This window comes from Hippoglossus stenolepis, chromosome 1, assembly GCF_022539355.2.
Source record: "Hippoglossus stenolepis isolate QCI-W04-F060 chromosome 1, HSTE1.2, whole genome shotgun sequence".
NCBI classification, from domain to species: Eukaryota; Metazoa; Chordata; class Actinopteri; order Pleuronectiformes; family Pleuronectidae; genus Hippoglossus; species Hippoglossus stenolepis.
In genome coordinates, this window is record NC_061483.1 from 19,121,497 (window position 1) to 19,139,411 (window position 17,915).

At 41.6% G+C, this 17,915-nt stretch overlaps 1 protein-coding gene across 1 annotated transcript in view; it reads right to left on the minus strand.

Moving 5' to 3' along the window:
* The window catches only part of ush2a (Usher syndrome 2A (autosomal recessive, mild)), a 198,354-nt gene extending 183,297 nt beyond the window's left edge, over nucleotides 1–15,057 (minus strand). The window contains exons 1-4 of the mRNA XM_047341236.1: nucleotides 14,291–15,057; nucleotides 13,055–13,269; nucleotides 12,744–12,962; nucleotides 9,303–9,471 (exon numbers count right to left, since the gene is read on the minus strand). Coding sequence (XP_047197192.1) covers nucleotides 9,303–9,471; nucleotides 12,744–12,962; nucleotides 13,055–13,269; nucleotides 14,291–14,893 — 1,206 coding nt within the window. The 5' untranslated portion in view covers nucleotides 14,894–15,057. The remainder of the gene's footprint in view (nucleotides 1–9,302; nucleotides 9,472–12,743; nucleotides 12,963–13,054; nucleotides 13,270–14,290) is intronic.
* Nucleotides 15,058–17,915: the final 2,858 nt, after the last annotated feature.

Genomic DNA, 17,915 nt, shown 5'->3' on the forward strand with positions numbered 1-17,915 from the left:
TTTCCTGTGCCCCCTAACATTTTCTGTGTATAAGTATCTGAGGTGTTGTATGTTACACATATTGTATTTCCCTTTGTGAAAAACCTTTGCACCTACATCAATAAAATTATGTTGACCTAACTTTCCACCATCTTCTCTTCTCCTCCTCTAACACCCTCTGCTCTAAAATCGTAGATTCTCAGTACCTCCTCTGCTGCTTCCTCTCTTTATATCCTCCAATCCCCGCGTTACCACCCTGCTCTCTTGAACTCCACTTACCCAGCTTTTGTTTCCGTTTCTCAGACCTTCCTCTTTCTTGTTGCTCATCTCATGCTTGTCTGCTCTTCCTCACCTATCTTCTCTAATCCCCGACTCCCTGTCTGTGCCCTCACACATCCCGCCTCACCAAACTCTCTCCACTCAGCTCCTCTGCTTTAGACTGCATTGCCCTGCGACTGAATGACATACTGCTCACTGATAACACACCTCATTCCACAGCGAGGGAAGCTCTCAATGGGCGAAAAAGAGACAGAACATTAAAGAATGAGAGAGAGAGAGAGAGAAAGACATGGAAGATGAATGGAGATGCAGTGTAGCGCTGGTTGCAGCAGAGAGATGCTCGTGTTGACAGAGGAAAAGCAGTGTACACAGGAAAGACAATGACATAAAGAGAGATAAAAGGAGAGTGATGTAGCAAGATGGTTGATTTCACTGAGTCAGGAAGAGACAGAGTGAGTGTGTGTGTGTGTGTGTGTGTGTGTGTGTGTGTGTGTGTGTGTGTGTGTGTGTGTGTGTCTGTGCGTGCGTGTCTCTACAATCACCTCTTCAAGCTCATCTCAAATACCACCCCTCATCATGACTGCCCCTCACCATTGCTCCAACCTTCTCCCTTCATCTCTCTTCAAATACTCTTGTCATTAAATCCATTTTAGTCACTTTCACCAACTCAGCGTCTGCTTTTGGGTCCACAAATACTACGGAGTAACATGATGGTCAACATGCTCTTGTCCTAACAAATCCCCATTGGTTGGACAACTGCTGGTATTATTTTTGTAAGGTGAAAAACAAGCTTTCAGGATTAATACATTATTTTCAGCAAAGGGATGGACAGGACTACCTTACCTGCAAGGAGGGGGTTTGTTTAAAAATACCAACAACTTTGAAAGGGCTCAGAACAACTGGCACCATTTAAAAAGTTGTTGGTGTGGCTGCATTTGAAACAGATGAAGGGAGGTGAAGGGAAAAGGAGACTTAGGGAAAGACAACATATTTTTGTGTTCAAGCGCAACATCATTCCTTTCAATCCCATTTGGTGCTGTTGATATCATTTATGCTGCTTTCAGACATTTTTGTATTCTGCATTTCTGTATGTGAGAACGCAATTGTCTGAGTCAGTTATGTGACAGACACAAAACTGGAAGAATACCAATATCTCAGGAAGAAAATGAGGTGCCATACATGAGACCCTAACAAAGATGTATACTCATTTTACCTGAAACGTTCTTATTTAGCACCTTGTGGCTGCTGAATGAATGTGTATGGTGGTTGATGTTGTTTTGAATGCACTTAACTTGGGGAGCACGGTTAATCTCATGTTATCCTGTTCAATGACAATAAAGCTTTCTATTCTATTGTAACTGGAAAGACAACAAGACCTGAGAGGTTTTGGCAATATTGGCTGATGCCAGTGTCGATGTGTTTTAAACAGAAACACTGTGCTTTCCACCTTGTGTCCTGCCTCCTTTACCCAGGTGCCAAACCTTTCACCTCAATGTTTCGGACATTTTCCTGTTGTTGTGAACGCGAGGGAAATCTCCTGCTGAGTTCTTCATATATGAAAGTATATATGAAGATTTTTCTGACATTTTGCAGGCTTGTCTTTGGACTGTGATTCTGCAGAAGCAAGATCAATGAGCAATCCCTCTTTAAGTGCACGTCATTAGCTAAAACACAGCGGCCTATTATGCCTTGGCTAGAGAGGGTTTTTGAATAATATTGAGCCATTTTGTTCAAGTGTGTTTGTTGTTTGATCATCCTGACCTTAAGAATAATTGCTATATATATTCTTGGCCTCCTCATGCAAAGCAAAGTGAATGAGATTTTTTTAGCAATGTGACCTAACGCATCCTCAACTCTCTACATTTGCATCTCCCGGCTCATTGCCACCTTTCCATCTCTCTTTCTCCCTCTTTTTATTCACCCTCCGAGCCTTTCCCACCATCTTTAGTCCTCTCGACCCCCTCTGTACTTGCCCTTACCCACTATAAACTTTTAGCAGCTCTGATGTACGGCCAATATTCTCTCTATCATATTAGCACGTCTGCAGTGGGTAAATGGGGGAGATAGGGAGAGGAAGAGAGGAGGAAAAGGAATAGAGAGAGACAGAGAGAGAGAGAAAGAGAGAGAGGATGGAGACACATTTGTTCTACTCATCTCAGCTCTAAAAGATACAATTACCTCTCACAGCATATTATCCATGTTTTATACCAGCCCAGGGCCCCATGCCTTTGCCTTGGCGCGCTCACCCCGTGTAAGGCCCATATTTTAACACTAGCTATGACAGTTTATTTAAGAAAAGAAAATTGTCCCCAGGGAGATGGAGAGGGAGAGAGAGAAAGAGAAAGAGAAAGAGAGAGAGAGTGTGTGCGTGAAAGGAAAATGAGAGGGAAAAAGGGAAGGACAAAGAAGGTGGAGGGGGGAGACAATGAAAGGGGGGAGAGAATGAGAGATAGATGAGGTAGAGAAGGAGAAAGAGAAAGAGAAAATCATCTCCAGGAAAAAAAAAATCACAGAGAAAAGATAAAGAGAGGAAGAGAGAGAGAGAGGGGACATATATAAGGTGACACACCAACCTTTTAATAAAGACCATAAGTCTCAAAGACTTTTTCTTTCTGGGCAGAAAGCAAAGAGAGATATTCATGAGAGCGTAGAAAGAAGGAGGAGCACATACAGTATCCCAAAGCAAAGGAGGAGAGAAGAGAGGATGTGGTGATGCACCAGAAGGAGTTTTGCTTCCTGACAGATGCTGACAAAGTAAAGTGTTAGGTTTTGAGCCTTGTTAAGTTTCTGGCTCTGGTCAAGTTCATGTTTAGTCATTTTAAAATGTAATTTATTCTTGATTATTTCTTACTAATGGTTTCAATCAAACTTTTTCTATTTCAGCCTCACACCTTTGAGTATCTGAGGACACTGAGTGCCGATCTACCTGTGCTGTGGCTTAGGTAGAGAGAGTCGTTCACTAATGGTTGACGGTTCGATGCCTGAAGTGCAGATAGTGACAGTGACAGCTGATGAATTAATGTGTATTTCTTGTGGTTGATGTCTTTTCAATTTTAAATGCACTTAACTTGAGGAGCGCTGTTAATCTCATACACACACAATTTATCCTGTAGAATGACAATAAAGCTTTCTATTCTATTCAGTTAGGTCATGTCTTACAGATAGAGAAAAGAGCTGGTTCAGATTCCAGCAGTTTCAAACTCCAGCACCAGAGACGATCAAATGTTTGATATTCATTCTCTAGCATCTTTTTTTGTTTAATACTTGTTTACAGCTTCTTTTGCTCTTAATACTAACAGTAATAATAACCTATATGTCATAAAAAGACTAATTTAGTTTGGATGCTGGGTTTCTAGACAGGGCAGGTTAACATAACATATGCTCTTTGGTGAATCCCTTTATTCAAAGCAGCTTGCTGCATTCATGTTTAGCCCTAGTGGGAATGATACCCTTAACCCTGGCAGTGTTAGTGCCTTTCTCTCACTATTAGTCTGGACCACACTGCACACTGGCACGAAAAACCCATGTTAAATAATTAAATAAATGAGATTAAAGACAGAAAATCCCAAACCACACACACACACACCTTGTTCCCTCTCTCACACTATGTAATTGATGCCAGTCTCGTGCCCTTTCGCCTCCTGCGCCAGCGGGCAGAGGGCTACCATAGAGGTGTCCGCTTCACCCCTACATAACAACCTTGCCTCACCTTCACACACATGCACACACACACACACACACACACACACACACACACACACACACACACACCACCACACACACACACACACACACACACACACACACACACACACACACACACACACACACACACACACACACACACACACACACACACACACACACACACACACACACAGCTTGAGGATATGATTGTGGGATGGACATCATGTCCTTGTATCTATTTCTTCTGTTCATGTAAAATTTCATAATTATTTGATGAGCAACAGGCCACAGCATCTGTACCCTCATCACTAGTGCACCCACCTATAGATGTATATCACTACCTTGAGATAACAACACACCAAGACTGCACCTGACCACGCCTCATTTTAAGAACAACTCGCTTATGGGTGCTCAGGTGGGTGCAAGTGCATTTGCTATTTAACCAAGGTGGGCTGGATGCCAGTCTGAAACAAAGAAAAACTCTCTTGCTGCTGCTTTAAGTCAGATGTAAGATAGAGAACCACAGTATCTTGGCCATGAAGAAAAGTAGAACTTATGGCTGAGAGGGTTAATGGCAACTTATATATATGTATTTTATAATCACCATAGGTATAAATATATTGGTACTAATGACTGAATTTTATCAAGTCAATTTAATTCATGTAATCAAGTAGTGTTAGATGATGAAGTAGATGATAGATGTGCAATATGTCATTTTAATCTTGACCTTGACGCACTCTGACAAACAGTAACACACACCTTTTTTTTTTAAGTCTTTCTCCACACTTTTCTCCGTCTTTGCCAACAGATAGGAGTCATCAGAAAGAGCAACCATACATTTGTGTGTGTGTGGGGCTGTGTGTATGTGTGTCTGTATGTGTAAGTGTGTGTATGCAGAAGTGTTAAACATTCATGTAGCTGTGCTGGGTCGTGATGGGACCAGTGTGACTGGTTGTCCCTGCCAGTGTCTCATCCGATAATGCTGATCTGCTCAGGCACTAACAGACGGCCCCCTCTGGGGGTCCTCCAGGCACACAGTCAATCACTGCTACTCCAAAAGATAGAACGCCAAAGCTATTTAGCTTGTGAACTCTCTTCCTTTCTCGTCTTTCCATCTTTTGCTGTCTTTTTTCACTACTTCTCTTAATTTTTAATTTTGATTGTATAATTCATCTCACTCTGTATTCATCTTCTGACACCTACTTGTATATTCCAGATAGGACTCAGAACATCTACAACTTTAAGCTTTTTGTATTGTGTTTAAAAAAATGTATTGAAGATTATTTAGAGCCAGCACAGGAGGTTTTGTCCATGTCCTCCCATGTTAGTGTCTCCTTCTTCTGCACTCAAGTCATCAACTCACCAGCGCCAGAATCTGGACTATAAAACCCAATTATATCCACATTAGGCTAATTAGAATCATATTTTTCTCTCTGTTTCAGTCCTCCATCCAGAATAAAACTAAAAAAACTGAGCTTTTCCAAAATGAGCTTCACTGTGCTTTAATCTTAAAATGCTGATTTTGCAGACAATGGCACAATAATAAAGTAATGATTTTATCACAGCAGCCTGTAAATAACACATAGTGTTTATATAACCCTTTTAGTTCAGTTGTCTGACAGCAGAAACACAAAAATACACAGGTGAGAACAACTACATTGTGGTTTTGGCTGTTTTAATACACAGGATGATTAATATTACTGATGGCCATTATTACAAGTAAACTTGGTTAGTCCCTTGTGCTTCTTGGCAGCATTTTCCCATCATGACATCATGATCACATAAATATAATAAGCATATCCAATAACAAATTTCACTTTAGGCAAGCTGCTGAAATAATCCCCTTAAACAATGTTCAAGTTTTATGGTAAATATAAAGTGCTTCATGTTATCAAGAGATGATTTGGCTGATAACACATGCAGCTCAATGTTTTAATGAGTGCCACCTCCTCAGCCTTATTATCCCACCTTCCACCGCACCGCTGTGAACCTACAGACCATAAACAACCAGGACCACCAGTTCTGTTAATTATACACAGATCATTAGTCACCGTAACACCAGTTTTACCCATCTCTACTTCACTCACAGCAACAGTAGAGGCGCTTTTCTACGAATATTAGTATTAACGTCTGTAAAAATGAACTGAAAGGTGAGTTCCATATTAGACTGACTTCGTAGATATCACTTAAGTTCACTGAGCTGCGTCCCCCACTTCCCCCATCTCTCCTCCGCTCTCAGGCCCCCTCTCCCCCAGGCTACCTTTTCCTCCACTATTCTCCACATCGTTACCATAATCAGATAAGACAATTACCTAGGGAGCACCAGCATCCCTACAGCACCTTGCTCCTGGCACCGTTTGTGTGTGTGCAAGAATCGCTCCTGGCACTTGGAAACCCATATTCCTTTTGACTGTCTTTTTTGGTGTTTTGATCTTTTCAAACCGACAGATGACTGGTGTGCTTGTGTGTGTGCGTGCGTGTGTGCGTGTGTGTGTGCATGTAGGAGAGACTTCTAAATTACCCAGCTCCTTCATGTAGTAATGTCTGTATTGTGGCTGACAGGCTGCTACAAATTACCACTGAACTGTGAGTGTGTGTTTGTGTGTGTCTGTGTGAGAATGGGAGTGTGCGAATGGTGTTTGAGTGTCAAGGATAATTATGTTATTCTTCTGAATGGTCAAAGCAGATCACATCACCATACCATTAAACGAAAGACGGACTGATTCACAAAGTTTCAAAACGCCTCCAAGCCACACCAGCGCAACACACTTTTAGCAAAGTGCCTACAAGGCTTATTCCATGTCTATATGTACAGCACCCATAGATACTATACATAGACGTGTTTGCCACAGGGCACACAGACCCACTGTACACTCACGCAGTAGCTGGCAACTGAGACATCAGCAACATAACTGTCAAGTTAGTGTACTGGGCATCAACAATTATCAGCCAGTAAACGAGATTTTATAGTGCAGTAATTTTCCTTTTGAGTACTGGTTAACGTGTACTTGAAATGGAGTAGATACATATACAGGGGCTTGGGCCCTCATGCAGCGGCTACAGGTTCGGTTATGAGCCGGCCTTTGCTGCAAGTCTTCCTCCCTTTTCATGCTTAAGCTGTTCCATCAATAAAGGCAAAATTGCTAGGGCTGCAGAATATATCAAGAATTTACCGTCATCGTGATATCAACATGCACGATATACATATTGCAAAAGACTGCTTGGACTGCGATACATACTGTTCTATGTGCCAGGCATTCACGCTCTGTATGTCAATATATTTGGCCAATCAGATGGAGCCCTATTGCGCTCGGTTTGGCTTGTTTTCGTTGGCAGTCTGCAGTGTGAATGATGGAGACACAGAGAGGAGCAGTAACGCAATATTTCAATAAATCCATGTTTGAATGGAAATGATGCTTTTCATTTTTTCAGTGTCTGCATAGGCTGCTCACTGTATGGGGACTATGTTCACAGTGAAACCAAAGCAAAAATACTTTAACACTGTATACTTAAGCTTTTGTTGATTTATCGCAAGTCAAATCGTCATCGCAACATTCAACCATGTTATCGCAGCCCTAAAAACTGCCCAAATGTCTTACAAATAAAAAAAAAGGAATGAACTCATCCCACTCTCGTGTCTCTGCATCAAGTATGGAGCTAGGGTGAAAGTTGATTTGTTTAGCTTGGCACAGGAGCTGGAAGCAAGGCGGAAACAGCTAAACTGGCTTTCTCCAAAGTTCAAAAATATGGCTACCAAAACCACTTAAGCTTGGCAATAAACTCTCATTTATTTAATCTGAGTGCAAACTGAGATGTAAAGTTGACAAATGTTGTGGGATTTGCCTGCTGCACAGTACTTCCCTTTCTAGCATTTCAGTAGGTGCAATCATTTCTCTTGCCAGGCAGACTTTTAATGGGAAACACCTGTCAAAAGAGTTTGTGAACAGTTTTGTTAGTTTTACTTCTTCTAAATAACCAACTGGAAATTCTTCCCATCATATAAAAAGAAGTTAAAATAGGGACGGCAGAATGTTGTCAGTACACATGTAGGCCAGGTCTAAAAGAATTTAGGCTCAAATATTACACAGACAAAAACCGGACACAAAAAACTTGAGTTAGAGGCACTTAGGGTTACAAAGCTTGTCATGGTGACCATGATCTCCCCCCTAGTTGCCTTGGTGTTGTCCAGAGATGCTGAAAGAGAGCGATTGTCATGTGGAGTAATGTGTAAAATGATCTCTCCCGACAGACCAAAAACACACACACACAACCAAACCTCAAGATTCTCTCCACTTCACTTGTTGCCATTTCAGACTGGTCAAAGCTAATTTAAGTCTTTTTGTCCATGACTGGCTTATGTTTCTCACTTCTGATACCTTCTCAAATTTCTACTTTATGTAGTTAACTGATGCTGAGGAAAACAGGAAAGAAAACACTATATAAATAGAATACATTGTTATATTATCCACAGAAAGTCCACCTTACCTTAGAAATTAACCTACCAATCTTTCAAACATTTAACAAGATAATAAAAGATACAAAGTAACATTAACAGGTGCAGAGTTTGGCAGTAAAATAATCTAAAATATCTAATGAGAAAAATATCAAATAAGATTCTATTTCATTTAATCAATATAAACCTTTTTCATCGTCACATTTTTATACTAAAACTTATAAAAGTACCCAAGTATTATTCTATCCTTTAAACAGCAAATAAAAAACACCAACCAAAAACTTATCAATGCAACAAAATTCAACAAAGGTTGAACAAACTTTGACAAAAGAGTCAACTTTTCCAGAATTTGACCCCACTGCAAATAAAATATATTTTTTTTGTATTTGACACAGTGAACTAAAGAAAAAGGCAGACGTTTCCAGACGTTTTTAAATTTCAACTTTTTCAGTATTACTTATGCTTCGGAAATATGTGTTGAAATTGTGAGGCACAGACTGTCTGCATATGTGTATTTGATGTGGCGTTTGTGTGTATGTGTGTGTGTGTGTGTGTGTGTGCGCGCGCACACCTGCCCCTGCGTCCAGCAGCTGTGCCAAGGCAGATGTTTGCCAGTATAATTACCACTTGCTTGCTGAGAGAAAGAGAAAACTATGGACAGAAAATGAAGGAGAACCAGAGACACAAAAAGCTTGAGACAGTTTGTCTGTGATTAAAAAAAGAGACCGTTCTTCTTTCACAACCTGACAGTATAGTTTTAAGGTAAAAAGTTTGACAGCCAAACACAACTGGATGCACATAAACATACATGTGTCCAACCATGTGCCTTTCTTAGTGACTGACTATGACTCAACAGGACAACTGTCTTTCCTGCCACTATGAGGATCCTCCAAACCTTTCTTACCTGCAAGACAAGGTGCGTCCACCTCTCCAGTGCAAGCCGGCCCTCTGTCCTGAAGCTGACGGTCATAGTCGTCTGACCTCTGGACTGAACGTACCTCAGAGTGACCGCCTGCTCGGACACGGTCACAGAGAACAGCAGCCGCTCGCCTACGCTCTTCTCCAGCAGCATCCTGAGGAAAACAAAGCCACACACAAATAATGTATTTGAAAGTGAAGCTCTGTTAAATCTTAACTCAAAGAACAGAAGGTGGACTGCACCATAGAGTCAGGCAGCTCCACACGCAGTCTCTCATTCTGACATTTACACGTAGAATATTAATATTTTACATGACTGTTAGGTTTTTGCTGCTACACTTGGTGTGGACAGACACGCACGGCCTCCACGTGTCATATTAACCACCATCACTGACATTTTATGGGAAAGCATGGCTTTTATGAACCCAGAGCAATATACCTCATAAATCACAGATAGATGTATGCATGATAATGTATGTACTGTATGTGTGCGCATGCGTGTGTGTGTGTGTGTGTGTGTGTGTGTGTGTGTGTGTCTACAGGGAGAGAGGCAAAGTGATGGAAGGACACTTAAGTGTGATATTAAGTGCAAGAACAACTAACAAATTGTGAATTACTTTACTGAAAAGGCTTCTTAACAGTAGGGGCGTAACAATTCTCCAACTCTTCATTGTTGTTATCAATTAATCTGCAGATTACATTTTTTAATAATTATTTAATCTATATGAAATAATTTTCTGTTATCTTATCTATTGATCAACTACCTTTTAAGCTATAATTCATTCCTTGGAGGAGGTTTCATGATGGAAGGGGAAAAGACGACTTCAAATATTTAATGTTTTTGTTCCCTAACAAACCACGACAATTAAGTGTTTCTATCATCTGTGCTAACTATGACATTGATTTACATATTTGTCCAGACAGGAAAATGTCAGTACTATATATAACTAGGAGGGCATTTTTGGATCAGCACCAAATTGCACGCATCCAAAAATCTGAAACCATGATTTTCACAAAAAAATGTAGACATAACTTTTATACTATAGTCAGTTTCTAGAGATGAAGCTGCACTAGAGTAAAAGCAATGGTTTTCGGGAACAGGTGGCTGGCTCTGTTCATTGTTCAGATGCAGGGGAGGGATGTGAAATCACAGTGAGAGGGAGAGACAAAGAGAGAGGGGTGAGGAAAGATGGACAGAGGTGAGGATAGAGACCTCCTTTCATCGGGCTTCTTTGATGGCAGCCGTGATCGTTTCTACAACAAAAAAGAGTGATGGCCAGTGACAGCAACAGAAAGACGGAGAGGGAGAGATATTACTTCCATTCAGATGCATTCGTCCACACAGGTGTCATGTTCGGCAGACCAAGACAACAAGACGCGTCTGTCATCGGAATCCCCAGACAGACAACTTCCCAAACAGCATCACAGCATTAAATAAAAAGGAGAGATTTGATCTCTGTCTGATTCAGTTAAGTGTGACAGCAACATTTAAAGTGAATATCCAGTGAGTTACTACAGTACACATGCAACCTATCCAGTCCTATGTTGGCCCTCTCTTCACACATGTCATGACTGTAAAGTCATCACTCACATTTATCTTTTCAATACGTGCCGATTATGTGAATTTTAACATAATTTCTCTCCTGAAAGTCAAATAACAAAAGGAAAAAACAACAACATGAAATTATTATATATATATATATACACACACAATATGTTCGGTGGTTCCCTTTGGCTCTTGAGGAATTTCTTTGTTTATCCCCCCCAACAGTAAGATGAAAGATCCGCCCTTGGGAACACGCTGACTCTGTGTTGCACTGAATTGCATTGGATGTCTTCATTTGATGTGACAACAGCACAGGCAAATGTTAACAGCGTTAAAACAACATCGGTTATCAAACAATAAGATCACAACAACAAACATTAATTTACATCCATACACGAAAAACTATGAAACTTGGAAATACGCCCCTAAAGTTATATTTTTCAATATACAACGTAGGGCTGGGCAATGAACCTGTATTACCCTGCGAATCGTCCTCCCTCCCACTGACCTGTGCTACCTTTACATGTTAACAAAACCATCACTACTCAGAAGTTATTAGGACCTGTGCAGTACTTGAAGTTTACTTTGTGTTTGTTTGATTCGCTGAAGAGTTTATGAGCCACGTATTTAAAAACATTTTTTTAAATGTCCACATTTTTGCACACGCAGTTCACCTTCCACAAACCCCACAAGACGCAACATGAAATCGTATTCGAAGTAAAAGTTTGAAATAATTGTGATATTGATTTGAAGTCCTACTGCCCAGCCCTAATACAACGTAAACAAATGCAGTTGAATTATACTTACAGACCGGGGCATCACAGTGCCCCAGAAGAACCGGCCTGCATTATGCAAATTGGGCCTGCCTAGCCGCTACTCTGACACACCCCCTAACAAAGCCAGGTAAAGCAAGAGTGGAGGCTGACATTTCCTACAACAGCGTTGACCAGTTGGCCGATCAGAGCAGACTTGACTCTGGCCGATGGGAGCCTTGCAGAATCAGGGGGTAAAACCAAGTGTTTCAGACAGAGGCTGAACAGAGGGGCTGCAGCAATGCAGTTTGTGGAAAGAGATGTCTTTTCTGAACATGTAAACCTTCCCAAATGAAAATCACATCTCTTTTAACTGTCCATAATGGGTGTAACCTTTTATTGTATGGCAGTGCAGATTCTGAATCTGTGACTGTTCATTTACTGATTTTAGTTACATGAGAAAGCGTGCTGTTCAAGCAATCCACTTTAAGTGTTGCTGCACAGAGGAAGAGAAAGGGCTGCAAAGGCAAAGCCAACTGATCTCTTTTTGTGTCCATGTGCCTCAGTGTGTGTGTGTGTGTGTGTGTGTGTGTGTGTGTGTGTGTGTGTGTGTGTGTGTGTGTGTGTGTGTGTGTGTGTGTGTGTGTGTGTGTGTGTGTGTGTGTGTGTGTGATTGCAAGCTGATCTGGGTGTGTGAAACTCCGCACCTCCTCAGCTCTGCCTGGAACATACCAGCACACTCTCATCCCCTCACAACATGTCTAAGTGGGACATGACAGCCAGTTGTTGGCTAACATTTCCTGATGGTGATACTGACCAGACATGACCTGCTTCTTGTTATAAGATCAATATCACAGGGCTTCCGCTTTCTTGTCAATGTTTGAAAACCATATTCAATATCATACTAGAAAGTACTTGACTAAACATGAGGCAGCAGGAGTTGTATTTCATCAGTAGCATGGGATCATGTTCAGTAATGGTGACTCATACTAATGATGCACAAAGGTTTGATTAATATATATTTTTGGGACATAATCACAACAGGACGTCATTACTGTTTCTATTAAAAGAACGCTGAAATCTTCAACTACTATTCTAATTTCTTAGAAAACACAAAAGTGTAACTCACATTTCTCCAGGAGAGCTTGTTTTAATCCACAATGCCAGGGTGAGCGAACCCATCACTCCTAGTTTCTGTGATGGGGGAGACACCAGGCATCCATTCTGGACAGGCTGAAACAGCAAACTGCTGGATCCACCAGAAACACTCTCTGAATCAGGCGTGGTTCCAGTCTCTGTCTGAGTCCCAGGACGAGTGTCTTCACTGTCCTCAGATACACAGGGGCCCCTGGAGCAATGACGTTTGGAAATGGTGATGTTTAGACTCAAAGACACCTTGAATCAGTCATATTATAAGAGAAACCAGTTGGATGTACCTACCTGTGCGCAGGTAGCAGCAGCAGGGCATATGGAGGTGTGGAGGATCTGTAGGGACACTCCTGGATACAGAAAGCCTGATAGCATGTCAGGAGCTCCGTCTGGGAGGACGGGGACTGACAGTAACTGCTCCGCTCTGGAACCCCACAGGTGGAACGAGGCGGAGAGGTGGACACAGGTTTGAAGGAAGCAATGTTCTCCATTCGTGGGAAATTTCCCTAAGAAAGAAGAGGGTTGAACGAATGGGATCATTCTATTTAATGTGGGTCTCTTGTCACATTTACTTATTAGTGGTGGAAGAAACCTGAGACATTTCCATAAAATAATGTCCTACAGTTTCATAAAATATTGTGAGTAAAATTAAAAGTGATATAAAATGAATATTATAATATAGTACAACAAATCATGTGTATAAACCTCTTTCCATCACAGATGCTTGATCATTTAAAATGTATCAGGACAGATATATTTGATAAATATCAATACATCTGCCAGAGATAAAAGAGGCAGAGAAATCATCTGATCATGTTTGTTGTGTTCTTTCATTCTCACAGCTTCCTAAAGAAGACATTTTGACACATCACAACAGGAAAACAATGGGAGTAAATAAAACTAACTAGAATGGCACTCAGTAGAGCGAATACCTCCGCCGAGGGCTAATAGTCCCCTTAAGTTCAATCAAGCGGCACCAAATTTCACACACTCAATTAATTATTATTATTCCTTAAATGTGCCGGATTTTTTTCATCATTATCCATGAATTATTCCATTGGAAATCAGTGTAAATGCCCAAAAAACTAAAGAAAATAATGTAAGAAATCCTGGATTTGACCCCTGATCCAGATGCACCAATAAGATCTATAATTGGTTCTTCCCTGACCCATTCACATCTTTTCTCTAAGTTTCATGGTCTGTCCCGTAGTCTGTGTGTAATCCTGCTAACAATCAAATCAACCAGCAAACAAACGGACAGAGGTGCAGATAAAACCACCTTGGCTGAGTCAATGATGGCTGAATTTATATTGATGATGATGGCTCACTATCACAGTCATAGCCAACTCAGAACATTGACCAGAACCGAGCCATTATTAGGAACATCTATGTTTTCCTGCTATGACAGATTCAATGTCTGCTGTGGAGTCTATTTAAGAGTCATTACAATCAGAGCACATTGGCACTTACAACCTCCCACAGCCTTCGGAGGAGGAATAACAATTGTCTCTTGAACGCCACTCTTACCTGTGATGAAGCAGGTTTCAGACTCAGGCTGAGGAGGAGGAGAGGGAACCAGAGGAAGATACGACAGCGCCTCATCCCCAGGACATGTTTCCCTCTGTTCACCTTTTCTTCTGTAATCCTTTTCAGGAGGAACATCCACAGACAGACAGGCCAGCTCTTTCTTTTCCTCCTCATTTTCTCCCATTGCTTGATCTCCCCTTCCATTTCTGCAGCGGACGAAATCCCTGACACATCCGACTCGCTCTTGTCCTTTTCTTTTATTCCATTTGTACCACTTCCTTTTGATTTTTTTCTAATTACCCTCCTATCCTTTCTCCCTCCTTTCGTCATCCGCTCTTTCTGGACTCCTCTGCCCCATGTTTGGCTCCTTCTCTGCAAATTCCCTCTCTTCGCTCCTGCCTTGGTTTCCTGCTCTTCCTTTTTTTCAGTCCAGCTCTGGCCTTTGACCCCACATGACTCTAGCATCAGATCCTCCGGGGGGGCCAGCGGTTCTTGACTCCCGGACGGGGATTCTGGAACATTCCTGCTGGTATCTGGACGTTCAAGATCCTGGATTTCTTCCGGATGCCTTCGAGCAGCGCTTGAATAAGTGATGACTGTCATGGTTTCATGGTTCCAGGGTTACAGGAGCATTTCTTTTTTTTTTAAACAGGCCACTTCCCCCTGGGGTGAGGCTACGAAGCTTAGCTCTCCTTCTCGCTGCCTCTGCCCCTCACGCACACACACTCGCACACAAACCACAACCAAAGCCTTGGCATGATAGGTAGGATTTCACAATCTAGAGAGGGAAAAGAGAGAAGGGGAGAAGGGAAGGAGAGACATGGTGAGACCAAAAATCTGACACGAGACAAATCTTGAGGAGAGCGAAATGCCATGCAGGCTATTCCCAAGCCAAAGCCTCCACTATCATGTACAGCCTGATGGAGGCACAGCTCAACTGATACTGCTACATTGCTTTCCTCTTTTCTTCATTTTCTATTGAATTAAACATGGCCTCCTGTTTTTTCCCGCCCTCTGGCACCTGGCCTCCAGGTTTATATCTGAAGGGGTTTTCACACGAGTTTGTTGGAAATTGAGGCTTAGGTGAAAAGCTGTCTTCATTACAATGTTTATCAGCATCTATTTGACATGTTGACGCACAGGAGAGCAGCGGTGCAGCCATGTGGAGTGTCCACTTACTGTGGGAACTACAGTCACAGCTCAGTGTTTGGTACAAATGTGTAAATCTATGCAGATGGAGCGACATGCTCCCGTTATCAGGGAAGTCTTCTTTACCTGTGGCTGTGGAGTCCCAGCAGCACGAGGCTCTGCTCCCATCGCAGGTGCAGCGTCAGCACAGGAACCTGTTGCTCAGACATGAGAGGAGCTGGAGGCTGGAAGTCACCACCTGTGGCTGCGGCCGTCAGCACGCGAGGCTCCGGCAGGGAGAGCGCTCCTCTCCACACATGACTCCCACTGTTGTCCTCCGACAGAGACCCGGGGCAGCTGAAGTTCACAGAGCTCCTTCCTCGCTCTTCCTCCTCTGTCTCGAGCCGTCCGGGCTGCGCGCGCTGCTGCTCAAAGGAGATTAGCGCCGGCCGCCATCTGGCCGCCGGCGGCAGTGGCAGCGCGTGCGGAGTAACGAGGCGGGAGCGGCGTTACTCCGCTGTAACGAGTAACGGAAAGTTGAGACAACGAGTAAGACGTTTGGAATCAGCTCCAGAAAAACTGTGAGACGATAGAACCTGTGGCTGTGATACTTTCCTCCGGCTGCTGCTTGTGCTTCGTCCCGGATTCAAACTGTGGCTCTGATTAAAAAAACAAAAAGAGCAACGCCACCGCCGTTGCTAGGCAACCGTGATTAGCAGCGGTCACTACGAGACCGTCAGGAGAGGAGATGAGAGGATATTATGGTCTAGTGTCCAGTCTATGATCAGTCAAACTTGTTTTTACCAAACTATTCCACTCAAGACTGTTTATCCGGAATGGTGTGATATGATGAGCATCAAACAAACACACAGGACAAAACAGAAACAACAAACAAACAAGGAAATCAAACAAAAAGCAAAAAGGAAAAAAACAGGACAAAACGGGGAAAACAGACACAACAAACATGGAATGAATAATGAATTTATCAATAACTGTAACTATAACTAATAAAATGTTGAGAGAATTGTTGAATCAAATTGTGATTCTTAACACACACGTATTATGTAATACTGTCAGTTGAATACACATTTTATAATTTTATTATACTACTACTACTACTACTACTACCAATAATAATAATAATAATAATAATAATAATAGTAATAGTAATACATTTAAGTAATTTAAAACACCAAAATGTGTGTGTTTGTGTGTGTGTGTGTGTTTGTTACAATATGCACTTAAATGCAAATACTATTAATGAAATTGGTAATTAACAATGAATCACAATGAACAACAGTTAAATTAGATATTACAGTATCTGTGTGAATGCTCTATGAAAGATGGTTAATTGGTTGATTTGAAATGCATTTATATTTAGATGCATTTAGATGTTTGAATTATATGCATGCTCGTTTGTGTGGAGTTAAATAATCAAATTGAAGAAAAATATATAATTCAGATCAAACCTTTCTATTGTTGTACTAATAAACATAAACTGGTAACCTTACCTAAGCCAGTTGAAGCACATAAAGCTGAACATATACATAAACACACATCAGAGGCTGAAACACAAGCTCAAGTTGAACAATATTTTAGACTTCCACTGTGTGCTCATGAGCTCTGCATTTAAATCGTGTAAACATTTCTATGAAAAATAGGGCCCTCTCTTATATTTTCCTCTGCCGACAAGTTTTAACGTTATCATACTAATCGTGTTTGAACAGCTGCAATTTGCTTTGGTTGAACAAAGGCATTCTAACTAGGTTTTAATTAAGTGTTCCTAATGACCTTAAGGAGATTAGAGGTTCGCCTTCTAATCAATACCAGGCAGAGAGGAGCAAGGGGAGGGAAGAGGAAGAGAGGGGAGGTGGCTAGGGGCTAGGATGAAGGTAGTGGAGAAGGGAAATAAGAGGAGAACTCAAAAGGAGGAGGGGGAGAAGAGGAAAATGCAGGTGGTGGATGGAGGGGATGGAAATCAAACGGCCTGGTAGAAGGATCAAAATCATTTGAAAAAAGGAAAGTCTCTCTAATTAAAGACATAATCATAAATACATTTAAATTGGAAAAATAAACAACAAAGATGTGTGTGAGTTGTTTTTATTTGCTCTGGCAATGGCCTCTCATGCACATCTCCTTACAAGTAAACATTCACAGTTATGTCAGCAGCATTTACTCAAAACACTTCAGACCTTCTCTTTTTGCACTCCTAATATTTTCTTCTTTCTCTCTGAGTGGCTGAAATCACACCACAGTGTCAGACAGGCGATGATCAAGAGCTCTGCCAGCCAAGAAGAGTTTCTCTTATCCTCTTCTCGCACGACATTAGCATAGATTTGCAAAGACTGTGTCCACATGACAAAGAATCTCGTCATACATTGATTGTTCTAATTTATTCAGCCGGGCGCATTCAATTCCACTGACTGAAGCGCTATCACACAAACAGGATTAAAACCGGATGACGATCACACAATTAATATTGTCTCATTTTCTAAAT